We start from the raw sequence: 14,367 nt of genomic DNA on the forward strand, positions 1-14,367 counted from the left end.
AGGCTGTGACTTCCGTTATATCCTGATTTAAAAAAGCTTATGTTAAACATTTTTTTCCTGCAACTTATTTAGTATTGCGAGGGCCACTAACTTATGTTATTTTTCATTTGGACTTGGTTTCTATATGCTATCTTTATCCATATTCCTCTTGGATTGCAGTCTGAGCAATGTTGTCATTTAAGTTACTGCAAGCTGACTGCAAAAACTGATCAGAAGAAGCTGATTTGGAACATTTTGGTGCCTAGATTTTAAGAGGCAGTTAGACATTTTATATATAACAAAATCACTGTTGTTTTTTGTTTGGTGGTTTGGTTTTTTTAAAACTTGCTGGATTATTTTCAAGTACTCATTGAAAGTCAGAGGCTGTTAAGGTTTTTCGAGCCAGCCACCTGAAAAGATTAGCAGCTTCTGAAATGTGTCACCTCAATGAAATCACCGTTTGTTTTGCATGTGATACTGAGACATCTTGGCTCTCATATCCCTCCTGAAATATGGTAAGCATCTCTTTATTTTGTTCCAGAAGACAGAAAACTCTTTGTGGGCATGCTCAACAAGCAGCAGTCGGAAGACGATGTGCGCAGGCTATTCGAGGCGTTTGGCAACATCGAGGAGTGCACGATCCTTCGGGGACCCGATGGCAACAGCAAAGGTGAGGTGATGGCTTGTGTCAAGCTAGATTCGGACTTAGTGTCGTTTTCTGGTATGACAAAAGTACCATGTAGCCTCCAGAACAGCACCTCTTACTTTCAGAGGTTGTCACATTTGCAATAGGAAGGCAGTACTTTGCTGGTCACTCTGTGCACGAGAGGAAAAATACCATTTTAAAACACACCTCTCCAAAGAGCTATGTGTCAGCACGTGCAAACTGATGCCTATTATTGCTTGGACAGACCTCCCCTCTGAACAGGCCTTTGTATTCGCTCAAGACATGCTCTCTCCACCCGTTGAACAGGATGATTCTTTCTTTGAAAGAAGACACAATTGGTACTTTATATCTTGACTCACTTGCTCCATCATCATCTCTGCTTATTTCTCATCCACCAGTTTCAGGTCGTCTTCTTCTCCACCTGGTCTTTTTGCGTGGACTCCTATCAGTCAGTGATCACAACTACAACGCTACAGGTGCCAATTTAAATATTACACTTGGTAGATATTTACCGTTTGAAACATACAAGTGCTTCACTGCAAAACTAGGTGCCTTTGCTTCTTCTGCCTCTTTTTGGCATCACTTGTTACCTGGATAGCACAAAAGATCCTCTGCTACAGGCCAGGTATAAAAATAAGGCCTCCCTCTCAAGCAGGAACATCATTTTCTGTCCCTATCAGTCTCTAGACAAAGTAACTTCAATCTGAATAGGAAGCTCTCTTCTTTTGACAGTATAGTGTGTCCATTCAGTATTGATCTGCATATAATATAGCATAAACTGTTCTGGAATGTTCAACACCAGAGAAGAGACCGGTCCTGCTGACACAGTTCGTATCTCACTGGGTATTTTGACAAGTGACAACATCAACCAGCATATTTTTGCAACAGGGAGGCAAAAAATCCAAATCACAGTGATACACTGGAGCAAGATATTGTTATTCCATTAAATCACTGGTGACCAAAAAAGACTACATCACACCAGCATTATAGGGCAGCTATTCAACATACATCAGCACAGCTCAGCCTTCCTGATATAAATGGCTGAAAATAGGCTGAAAAGTGGGCACCTTTCTTCAGTTGCGTACTTAAGTTCCACAACATCCAGAGACAGGGGCTGCCCCACTGGAAACAGTAGGCTAGAATGGCCTAGAGGAGCTCCAATTGTCATAACAGCAGGCAGTTAAGCACTTCATTCACTGAACAAACCAGTACATTGCGGAAAAACAAAAGAATATGTCTGTCTGCTTCTACCTGGAACTGTATGGAACAAAGTCTAATGACAAAGGAGTTAAACAGAGTAATAATAAAGGCAACAAAGTCTGAGATCTGTAAGAAACAAATTCCAGAGGAGATCCAAACCACAGACTTGTCTTCATGCTTGCTCTATTTTTTTTTCTTTTCTTCTTAAACAATTTCATTATAAGACAGAATCTGAGTGGCAGCTCCATATTGCTAACCAGTTTAATTATTAGTGCTAGCGGGCTGCAGCCTCAGGCTGGCGTTTCACTGAGCTGCTCAGGATCAATACTGAGCTTTGACAGAGTTAATATTACCAGCTTCCATTTGCTGGTGCTATTTACTGAGAATGTGAAGCTCCTAATTTACACACACACAGTTTCGTACATGCACACACACACACAGAGCAGTCAATCCAATGGAAAACTTAAGGCTAGTGCCCTTATCTTAGGAGACAGTCAGGCAAGCCACAACTCCCACAAAGTTATTCCCAGTCTGTAATGTTTTCCATCTGCTAGAAACCTATATGTGACACACATTGCTTGTGAGCTACTTATTTTGGGTAAAACCCATAAGGCTTAAATTCTACATCAGTTGAGATTTAAGCAGATTGCCTAAATTCCAGATAGCGATCAGATCCCATAGACTTCAATCCTGCCCAACCCACTGTGTAAAGCCCCAAAAGGCATCCCTGTGGTGAGCCTCTAAGTCCTTCAGGTAGCTCAGTGCTCTCAGAAGGTAGGTTGCAGATTCTCAGTTTAATGCCATCACAGTCCAGTCACAGCCAAAAAGCTGCTGAGCCTTGCCTGAAGCCATGGGTGATGTCCTGAGCCATGAGGCATGCCCTTCAGGGTCTGCAGAAACACCTCCTGCTGAGTCACTCAGCAGCAGGCACAGTGGCTGGAGTAGGTAACCAGGTGGAAGAAGGGCTGTGACTGAGGAGTTTCTCTCCCTGAAGGGGAGTGCAGCACCTGTCTTTGCTGGGAGGGGATGGAGTGATTCTGCATCCCTCCAGGTAAAGCTCACCATAGTGCAGCCAGGAGTCCAGGACTCCTCAGGTGAGGGAGCTCAAGTGGATCCAGTTCAGCAGGCCAGAAGGACTCAACAGAATCTGCATTGCTGCTGCTCTCTTTACAGCTATCCCTTCCCCCCCCTTTTTTTTCCCATTAAGCAGTTATATGCATTGATAACTCAGAAAGTAAAAATTTCCCACAGCACTCTCCACAAGAGGAGTCTGGGCACCCTCTGCAATCAGAATCCTAGGGCCTGACTCTCCAGTCTCCTCCAAGCTGACAAGACAGTCAGAGCAGCCCTTCCAGCTCTACAATGTGGATGTTAGGAAACAAGAAAAGCTTAAGCACATATATCACCCTGTTCAGCACAGGTTGTATCTCTCTGTTTGTCAAAATCCCTTCACACTCCAGGTTTGCTTCTGTCTAAGTGACACTGTTGTTCTGAGAAGAGTGGCTGGACTCACATCCTCAGCTCATAAGCTCCTGGAGTCAGTTCTGGTGAAATGGGAAGGAAGGTTATGTGCACTTTTGGTGTTACGTACAGAAGCCATCCCATTGAAGACAGAAACAAAATGGACAAAATGTTCGGATCTCTGCTATTGCCTTGCCACCACACACCAGTAAAAACTGGGTTTTCACTTGAGCTGCTACCTCAAAACCTACTGGAAGCAGTTAATAGGAAGCAGTAGGAGGGATCCCATTAATATCTTGGGCATTAAACAAGATAAATGCCTGCTGCTCCCTTCATTCCCACCTTTATCCAGCTCCACTGATCCATCAGGACCCTCAGCATACGGGTGAATTTCACCTGAAAAGAGTGAAACCTTCAATATGACAACAACACTGCAGCCAAAAATCCTGCGCTAAATGCAATGGGTGACTGGAACTGGAAAGCTTTTGTATATTTGCTAATCAGCATCTTCTTTTTAGAGGCAGAAAGTACAAAAGAATCTCTGCAAATAATTAAACACCATAATTCTGGATTATCTCTGATTAATGAAGAGGAAGACGCAGTATCTCAGGAGCCCGGGAATGCTGGGCTGCGATTATGTCATAATTGATCCCTATAGTTTCCAGCTGAAGTTTATCTATCTCATTTTCTCATGATTGTTTCCTCTCAGCTGCTTATAAATTAGATCCAACTAATAGCAATAATCATTGGACTTTTCCTGAAATACAGTCTGAGCACAGTGCTGAGAAGGTAATGCAAAGTGAAGGGCTCCTAACTGTAAACTAGTTTCATAAATGTGTATTATTTTCAGAAAGGACTATCACTACTTTCTTCAATCTCGCTTCTATCAGCCTGCAGTGATGATGTGAGGGACCTTTGGGGGTCATTCTTACAGTTTGCAAGTTCTATTGCTTCATTTTTCACCCTGCACTGTAGGGATCCATAAGGGTGTGTGGACCCTCTAAAGATGCTGCGAAGGGAATGAAGGAGAGACATCCCACTATCAGGACTGGCATCCCCTCTGGACCCCTTCGGGGAAAGAGTGAGGGCTTTGCAAATTGATTAAAAGCTCAGAAGTCTTTGGTAGTAATAGAAGGGGATGGAAGCCAGAACTTCTCAGATCTCTCCCAATCTGTTCCAAAAACCGCCTTAGCATATGGAAATTACCCTTCCTCTCTCTGAGTCAGTTTGCTTGTAGCTAGGAGTGTTGGCAATACATTCCCCCACTCTAGTAGTGCATGTCACCCTTTGAAGTGTTGATCATTTCTGCACTCCAGCACATATTCATAAATGCACCTTTCTATCCTAAAACCTTATGTAAGAGTTCAGTGTGAGATTCCTCACATGGCAATGCAGGCCAGAGAAGCACTGCCTACATTTTTTAATGTCCAGAAGAGAACACCTACACTGGCACTGGCTTTGCAGCTATGAAAAACTAAGATTCAAAGTTTGGTGGTGACAAGAAGGTAATAATTACTTGTACCTCTCCCATCCCTGCTCCTTCATCAGAAGCTGTCTAGTGCTTTGTCAGATCAAAGTTGTTTGAAGCCAGGACAAGCTCTGGGCAGTGTCTCATGGAGCTTTAGCAGACGGTGATATGATAAGGTACCTATGGATTTGGAGTAACCCTGAATGCCTTCTGTATATTTGACCTGTGGTTGCTTGTAAAAACAATGTGTGTGTAGCTTTTTGATAACTTAAACACCTTTCTCTACCATTTCTCATAACCACAGAGGGCAGAACACTCAGTATTAAGTCTAATATGAATGAAAGAAAAGTCTTTTTCACCCAATAAATTGTAAAATTTTGCAAGATTCTGCCATGGAAAGCTGTGGAGGTCAAAACATGCAGATTCGAGATGTACTTGCTAAGTTTGTGTCTGTCAATGCTCATTACAAGCAATGTGGGAATTCTGGTTGCAGCTTTGCCTTAAGTGGTCCTCAGGCTGCTGACAACTGGACTTTGGAAAGGATCAGGGCACATCTGTTTGTTGTAGTTTCTCCACTATATTCTCCATATTTATTGGCCCCTTCTGAGGACAGGATACTCAGCTAGACGGGCTTTCATGACATCCATGCAACCTTTCTTACACTCTTCTTTTTCCTCTTCCAGGGTGTGCATTTGTGAAATACTCTTCACATGCAGAGGCCCAAGCTGCCATCAATGCCTTGCATGGCAGCCAGACAATGCCGGTGAGTAGCTCTGTAACATGGGCAAGGGAGAATTGGTCCAGCTTTGGCTGTCCTGTGGCCTGATTGAGGAGGAGGGATGATTTATCTCTGCTCTGCAACTCATCATCCAGAAGGCTCAGGGCCTTGGATGTGCTTAACTCATCAGTGGAAGGACTAAGATGACACTGTCATTCCTCACAGGCACATAACCCCAAGGGGTGCTGTATCCTGTCACTAGCAGTTTTGAAGACTTGATAAGAAGTCATATGGTTCACAGATGCCAAAAACTTTGGGTCAGACTCACCACAAGTGTAATCTTTCAAGTTTCAAAGGGAAGAAACTCATGTCTGAGAGCTTCTTTGTTTTCCCTCCTCAAAGAGTCCCTGCCTCTAGGCAAAGGATAAAGAACTTTTTGCCAGTGTTCAAGTGAGAGCAGCATGTTCACATGAAGCTAGAGACAAATTACGCAGTGATGGGCCTCTCTCAGTGCTACCACAAAAGCACCTACCTAGGCAAAAATGTGGTCCCCTACCTCTGACTTTTGAAAGTGTCTCAGACCAGCTACTGGATCTTCCAGGAAACACTGGAGGGATCATTCCACTTGTACAAATATCCACTAATATGGGGTTTCAAGATTGGTAGTTCAAGAAAATGGCAATGGAGATGTATTTTTTATGCAAACAGATATTTGTACATCATCATGAGACAGAGAGGAATGTAAGGCATTCCACTGTCAGTAGGGAAAGACAATCTGGTACAACATGTTTTGGTTTATTATAATAGTATATTATTTTTATTACTAATTATTCACAGTGTAAATCATGAAAGGCTAAGAAGCATGCCGACAACTTGGAAAGAATACAAGAAAGCTCAATTAAAAATATTTGAGAGTGTAAAATCTCCCTTTAAGTAAGAGACTCTAATGTAAATTCATGAATTTATCCAAATGAGTTTAAAAGTGGGCCCAACAGATTTTCTCTAGATTTTTGCAGAGATGAAGATGGAAAATTCTTTACAAGGGAAAAGATTTCTAAAACTAGCAAACCATCAAGATCTCATTTTTTGGAACCCCATCTTAGACAAATCAGTTTAAAAATGGTACATGTTTACCAGCAATGCTACTGAAAAAAATCTCCTTAAAGATGTAGGTCTCAAATTTTTTTAGTACTTCAATGCTTTTAAGAGTAACCTAAAAGGTTCCTCCTAACAAAACCAGATGTTGGGCTTGATGCTAACATCCCATAGTCAAATACTATGGACATCTTTCCTGAAACATGTTGAAGAGGTATTTTAATGACTTCCTTTCAAACTTTGACCCAAAGTAATAGTGTCTATAAGCTGATGTCAGGAATTTCAACTCCGTAAGGTGCGGTACCACAAAAAGGTTTAATAAAATGTCAGTCTCCATCCCAATAATCTTGCAAACTCCTATAACAAATGTGAGAGGAAGATGGGAGAAAACAGACAAAACCCAAGGAGAGTTGAAGATTTTTTCCAGATTTAGTATACCCAAACTATTATTATTCTTTCCCAGTCTTTTCCCTTCCTACTTTCAGAACACTTTGGATAAGAAAAAAGTACTCATCTCTTGACCACCTGGGAACAAATTCCTGTTCCATCCCGGTGATATCACCTGAGCTTAGGATGTACAAAACAATTGAGAATTTGGTTATTTCATGGGTCAATTTTAAGGGACCATTTTTCCTCTTGACATATCTGACTCAAATAGCTGCTATAGAATGTTCTTGAATAACCAGACCTGGGCATATGGAAAAGCATCACAATTTAACCTTTACTGGGTGCCCATCCCAGACTCATAATCAAGTTTGCATGACTTCACAACTCTACGTGAATTGGCTGAACCTCAGCAGAAGTCCAAGTACGTACTGTTGGTTCACAGGAAAAGCAAGGAGGGAATTATTAATGTCCTCCTCTTTATTATAAGCTAAGTTATGTGGCATTGCCTTGTATCTCCTATGAGCTACAAGCAGGCACAGCAACACAGTCAGCTACCATCTCTTAACAGTTCCATGAGGACCTGCCGAGTGACCGACACTCAGCTCCACAAAAGAGGTTTTTCCCAGAGAGCCTCAAAATTTCTAAGGCTCTTTGAAGAGATAGGCCAAATCCTGCAAGGGCAGGATCTCTGCTCCCACTCTTGGTTTTCATGGCACATCGGAGCGTGCAGCTTCATTCAGGGCTTGGATGTTAACAGGGAAATGCAGCCACCTCGTGGTGAGACGGCAACGCAGCCATCGTCCTTGGGAAAGATGAGGGGGCACTGCTGCCATCTTCCTTCAGTCCCTTCCATTTCTCCCACCACTCAGACTGGCCTCGTTTGTCCTGTTGTGATGCCAACTCAATGTTTTTCCTGTGGTTCAGCCAATTTAAGCGTCTCTTGGTTTGTCCTCTTGTACCACCAACAGGGCATCCATCATCATTCTTGTCAGGTCTCGAGCCGTTTGTTCCTGCAGCAGACTCCTGTTCCTCCACAGCTGTCAGGATTATTGCTCTACTGTGACTTCCTGTTCACACAACATATGTTGCCTAATAGTTTCAAAATGCAACTTTCTTTTATGAAAGTTCTTTTCTTCTTTTTTTTTAATTAACCTTACCTTGGACAAGTGCCTGACCACCATCCACCACAAGCTCATTTTCCTGTGCAAGGCCCTTTTTATTCCTAGGAGTCCACCAAACAGGTCTAAAGCTTTCCAATTTTTAAACAATAATTTCCTTTAAAAATAAGTTACCCAAAATCCCTTCCCCTTGAGCAGGCCCAAAGTTCCTTCTGTACCTGCCTGTCAAGAGAGTTTATTTATTTTTTGTTTTAGATCATTTTGCCTATGAGCTCATGACCTTCATGATAGTGTTTTACTTGATCTCTGTATCCTCCTTTTTAAGAGATCATAATTTTCATGTACTCTTGCATGTATTTCTGATATATTTATAGTAATTATACACCCCATACTTTTAGCTTTGGTTACTCCATCCCCTCCTGTCTCTGTTTTTCATCCATATGGGGACATAAACAGGTCTTTTCATATCATCCTCTTCTCTTCCTCATCCAAATCTTGTCCCTAACAGCCTTATCCACCAACACAAATTCAGCTGCTATTGCTACAGTGACAGGTTGCAGATCTAACTTCTCTGCTGCAGGACTGACTCCTGTCCAAACCAAAATCTTGGATTGCCTTTCCAGCATCTCCTGGTGGATGTTTAGCTGTCAGATCAAGCTCAATATGTATAAAACAGAGGGCTTCTTCTTTTCCTCCCAAAACCTTCCTTTTCTCTCCTCCACCTCCATTCTCAATCACTGTGGACAATACTATCATCATACCTGTCAGTCATCCTAGGCATCATCTTCAGCTGGGTTTTCTCCTTCTCTCCATGTCTTCGTATCTGGGCAACAGCCAAATGTTGGAGAGTCATTCTGCACAACACATCTTACAAATCCAAGATGTGGCCTTATCCATCCACCCACACAGAATAAACTCTCTACACTTCATAGAACCATCATAGAACAGTTTGGGTTGGAAGATCATCCAGTTTCAACCTCCCTGCCATGGGCAGAGACACCTTCCACTAGACTAGGTTGCTCAGAGCCCCATCCAACCTGGTCTTGAGCACTGCTAGGGATGGGGCATTCACAAATTCTCTGGGCAATCTGTGCCAGTGCCTCACCACCCTCACAGTAAGGAATTTCTTCCTAATATCTGACCTAAACCTATCCTCTTTCACTTTGAAGCCATTACCCCTCATACTGTCACTCGAGGTCCTTATCCAAAATCCCTCTCCAGTTCTTTTATAGCCCTTTAGGTACTGGAAGGTGCCTAAGATCATTCCAGAGCCTTCTCTTCTCCAGGCTAAACAACACCAACTCTCTCAGCCTGCCTTCACAGGAAAGGTGCTTCAACCCTGCGAGCATCTTTGTGGCCTTCCATGGACTCAATCCAGCAGATCCATGTCCTTCTTATGTTCAGACCCCCAGAGCTGGAAGCAGCACTGCAGGTGGGGTCTCAAAAGAGAGGAATAGAGGGGCAGAATCGTTTATACCTAAATCACATCAGCCTCTATCCTACACAGAAATTACACAGGATTTAAAAATATAGTATTGTTGCACCTTTTTCACCATCTCATCCACCGTGGCAGCTCAGGATTTCTTTGGTTATGAATTAATTCCTGGATGAGGTAGAACAATACTGTTATGTACATTTTCTGCATAGGGGTGAGAAGAAGTGAAGAGTGATTCATTTGACTTAGGCTTAACAGCCTAAAAGTTTCTGATCTATTCTAAATATCTTCTAGGATTCCTATAGAAGGGAGAGAGAGAAAGACATTTCCAGAGATTTGTGCATTCTTCCCTTTGTCTATCTGTACTAGGATGGGCAATATTACCCTCTGGGCATGCCTGTCCCTTTATAATGGATAACTCAATAACAGCCTTAGACTGAATATCTGAGGTGGGACTCATCTCACTTAATTTGAGACATCCAGAAGTTAAGAAACTATGTCTGAAGAGTTTGTCATCCAAGTTTCTATTATAATCATTAGAGGGAAATAGATACCTCTGACGGAATTTTATTTTATAAAGATAGATTTTGAAACCTGTCAAACCAAAGCCCAAATAGAAGTGTGCTCTTTAGATAATTTTAGGCGTCAGTTTGCTATGGTCCGCCAGTTCCAAAATAGTCATTCTTCATTGAAAGTGCGACTTAGCAACTTAGAATGTAAAAGGACCAGTAGTGCTTACAAACAAAAGCTAAAAACAGTGTAGCTTAGGATGAATACTTAACTTCATGTCCAATGAGAGGAGACCTGAAACCTGTCCTGGATATTTGCTGCCCTAATAAAGTAATTTGGGATTCAGAAACCAGGATTCATCCTGCAGTAGAGTCTCCTGACATGTGCTGTGAACTTGCTTAACACACGAATTATCAGCACTATGTTCATTCTATATCGTTCTTTAATTAATGATATTTAAGGCCATTAAGACATCCAGAATGCTGTAAGGTGGGTTCCTTCACCACAGAGGTAAAATCCTCTTTTGTTTTACTATAAAAGTCTGCAGCAGCCTGGTCAAAGCACTGCATTTCTTCTGTCCCCAGGCAATAGCATCCCAAGTCTATCCATGCTTGGCTGAACATCTTCCATGAAAATGACTTTTCAAATAGAATCCTTGGTTTTGTGAAAAGAAGGGAAAATGTGAGACTTGGATACAAGAACTGAACAGACGTCTGCCTTTCAGAGAAAGATTTGGTTTAGCTGAACTTTGAAAAACCAGAAATACTGCAACCCAAAACTTTGTTAACTTAGGGGCTTTCATTTCAACACTTTTCTCTGCAGCTCTTATCAACACAAATGACAAAGAAAAACTTCTAATCTCTGTTCAGGAATCACTTATATCAAACTATGCAATTATTTCTCAGTGTTATTAGATGACAGATTGATTAGATCTCTAGTTATGGCATTTAAAACATTTTATTAACCAAGAAAATATGAATGACGCAACACTTTGAACAAGGTTGACTTCCAGCATCTGCCCACCATTATTCTTTGGAAGTCCACCGATAGCACAAAACTTCCCAGCCAAACACAGTCAGGTGAAAGAATTGTATTCTTTCCCTAGACAATGTACTACCTACACTCTCATACCACAAGAGGCTTTTTCCCATTAGTTAAACTGAAGGAATTTCTCACGTCTTTGTTTTATCAGGCAACAGTGACTCAAATATGAGATTATCAAAAATTGCCCCAAGAATCGTAGAATCACATTTGGTTTGGAAGGGACTTCAAAGATCATCTAGTTTCAACCCCCTGTCAGGGGCAGGGATGCCACCCACTAGACCAGGACTTACAGGTGTCTTTGTCAGAATGTCACGTGCAGCGGCCTCTCAGACCAATGGCAAACGGAGCAGCGGTTCTCATCTTCCTGGCCTTGGATGCGCAGGCACCCCACCAAGGAAACCAACCCCAGCTAGCATTAATGACTACTGTTGTTATTGCTGTGCACTCCTACAGTGCAAAGCTGCCTCCAGACACGGCCCCATTACAGAAACCGGCCGAGCAGCTGTGCTCACCCCCTGCCAGCACGACAGAGGAGTATTTCTGTGAGTTAGGGATGGAGGGGAGAGCAGTGAGAGTCTGCAGAAGGAGCTCTGAGCAGGTGGAGGAGGGAAGGGAATCGGGCCTTTGTGGGCATGATGAAGTTGTAGCGCGGGCGCCGCGCCCGCAGAGCAGCGGGGAAGCAGGTACTGCGTGTGAGCACACGGGCACCAGAGCGCTGAGTCGGCAGAAAATCCCTGGGAGGAGCAGCGTGGTGGCTCCGGTGAGTGGGGGGCCACGGTGCCGTAGATCAGCTGAGGTATTTTTAACAATTATTTTGATATAAACAGCTCTGAACTTGAGGAGCTCCATGTAAATGGGAAGCAGTGGGGCTTGTAATTAGATTTGTGTACACTTTCATAAATTGCTGGAAAACATCAAAGCCGTGATAGAAGGCTGTGGTGCACTTTATTTCCTTCTTCTGTTCTTCTGTTAATTGAATGGTTGATGTGTGGATAGGAAGTGTTGGCTTCGCAGAGTACTATTTACAGACCCGCTGACAGCTGCACTGTGAAAATTAACAGGAACAGAGCAGCCTCTGTCACAGCTCTTCCCATGAGGGACTTGCTTCAAATTAGATCATTTCTTTCATAGGAGAAACTTTCCTCGTCGCTCCTCCCGTCTTCGCAAATACGCACACACATCCAGCTGCACACTCCCCTTCTCCCTGCAGGCTCATGGCAGCCTTTAGCGCTCAGAAGAAGGGCTTGTCATTTCCACAAAGTTGAGGTAGTTAGGCTGCTGTTTAAAACTTGTAACGCATTCCACTTCCAGCAAGACACATCCTTCAGGAAGCCATCCAAATCTGCGAGCTGGGAGCGTGGAGCCGCAGCTTCATGCTTGCAGGTCTCCCCTCAACTGAAACATTCTTTTCACCCCCTTAGAAACATTAGTAGATGTTCTCTCAGACTGCTGCTGTTGGAAATGTGGTTATTGTTGGTCTTAGATGAAATTCTTGTGTGTTAAACACCATACAGACCTCTGACAGGACAGTTCCCACGCTCAGCAGTTTGCTAACTAAAGGCCAGGGTTAACCTGGCTGGATGAATTATGCCAAACTGTTGCTCAAAGTGGGAAAATTCAGGGTCATCTGTAGTCTTGCCATCTACAGTTTTGCTACAGTTGATGGAGAGAGACTAGGACCTCAAAGAGATATCTCACCGTCTTGAGTTACTGAGGGTTTAGAATAGATGCCCAAAATGGCTGTAATTAGGTCATCTGAGTGCCTAAGGGACAAGAGACAAGAGATAAGCAAAAGAAGCAACAACGCAATGTCTGTGAGTGAACTAGTCTTATACATAATTAATCTACATATTTAGCCAGTTCTTAGCCAAAGTGACAGCAATTCTTGTTCCTGTTTCCAGCAGAGAAGTAATAACCAGTGAATACTTGAGCATCTATATCTTAATTTTTGATGCCATATAAAAAATACAGAATTACGAACACCAAGCTTGAAGACATCAGTTCAGCACCTCACTTCTGAAAAGTGTCTTCAGAATATGCTGGTAACATAAACAGAACCATAGACAAACCCATAGTGTAAATAGATAACAATTAAAGAGATTTAAAGTATTAATTAACCAACAGAATTTACTACTATTGATATTCCAGTATGGGATCAAGTTCTCAATTAATGAAAGCCACCTTATGAGAGTCAGTAGAGATAGAGTCACTGACCCTCTCAAGCTGTCAGGGTAAATAAAATTATAGAATCAACAAGGTTGGAAGAGACTGTTGAGATCATCCAAGTCCAACTGTCCAGCCAGAACTGTACTCTAAAGCATGAAGCCACATCACTCAGCACCGGATCCAGACACCTCTTAAACACTTCAAGGGGTGGTGACTCCACCACCTCCCTGGACAAACTATTCCAACATCTGACCACCCTAACAGTGAAAAATTTTTCTCTCATATCTAGTCTGAATCTCCCCTGTCTCAGCTTAAGGCCATTTCCTCTGGTCTTCTTACTGCAGGCACAGTGGAAGAGACCAGTCTCCACCTCACTACAGCCTCCTTTCAGGTAGCTGTAGAGAGTGATGAGGTCCCTTCTAAGCCTTCTCTTCTTGAGACTAAAATAGGAAACGGAAAAGTCATCAAACTTCAGTTTTACGTGACCACAGAAACATAAAGGGAAGATTTTCAAAGGTGAAAGTTGATGAAAGTCCAGCATCTGCAGCCCCTTCATGACTTACAGATGACTTTGCCCTAAAGTTACTTGCCCAAAGTCACAAAGTCTAGGGCAGTGTGGGGTACCATCAATGCAAGTCCATCTGTTCAAATCAATGCAGAAGGCTGAGACCTGATTCTACACTGCTGATGCTGGAGAAGCTGATGGATGAGAAAAGAGATGCCAACTCTGACACATTTTTTTCTCTTTACTGTTGATCTTGTGCTCTCTAAAGAACAAGCACTCCTTGCAATGTCTTTGTATAACACACAGGCTGGCTTGTTTAACTCAAGGCAAAGCACAGCACATCCATTCCTTCTATTAAAAAGTAATAATACCTTAGAAACCCATTTATAACTCACCAGCAGCAAGCCTGTCTCTCCTCACAGTAATGAATGATTTTTCTGAATATGCTACCTCAACACCATTTATAAAGGCATGTGTTGTCTTTTGGGATGAAAAAAGCAGTGGGCATGTAATACAGAGATGTTAATTTGCAGACATTGCTTCCATCAAAGTACAATGACTTTTGATAGCTCAGCTTTCCTTTCCTTTGGGCAGTGGGTTCTGGATAAAGGGGG

General features: G+C 42.6%; 1 protein-coding gene across 17 annotated transcripts in view; it reads left to right on the top strand.

Annotated features, from left to right (window-relative positions):
- The window catches only part of CELF4 (CUGBP Elav-like family member 4), a 699,885-nt gene that overhangs the window by 594,936 nt on the left and 90,582 nt on the right, over positions 1–14,367 (top strand). For 12 of the 17 annotated variants that reach the window (XR_003532179.1, XM_027671059.1, XM_027671061.1 and 9 more), the window contains 2 exons: positions 521–649; positions 5,459–5,538. Coding sequence is in view for 16 of the 17 variants with exons in the window: in XM_027671059.1 (XP_027526860.1) it covers positions 521–649; positions 5,459–5,538 (209 nt within the window). In the remaining variant the exon portion in view is untranslated. The remainder of the gene's footprint in view (positions 1–520; positions 650–5,458; positions 5,539–14,367) is intronic. The other 5 variants (XM_027671062.1, XM_027671070.1, XM_027671068.1 and 2 more) reach the window with 1 other exon arrangement.

This window comes from Neopelma chrysocephalum, unplaced genomic scaffold, assembly GCF_003984885.1.
Source record: "Neopelma chrysocephalum unplaced genomic scaffold, ASM398488v2 Primary Assembly neopelma1_97027, whole genome shotgun sequence".
Classification (NCBI taxonomy): domain Eukaryota; kingdom Metazoa; phylum Chordata; class Aves; order Passeriformes; family Pipridae; genus Neopelma; species Neopelma chrysocephalum.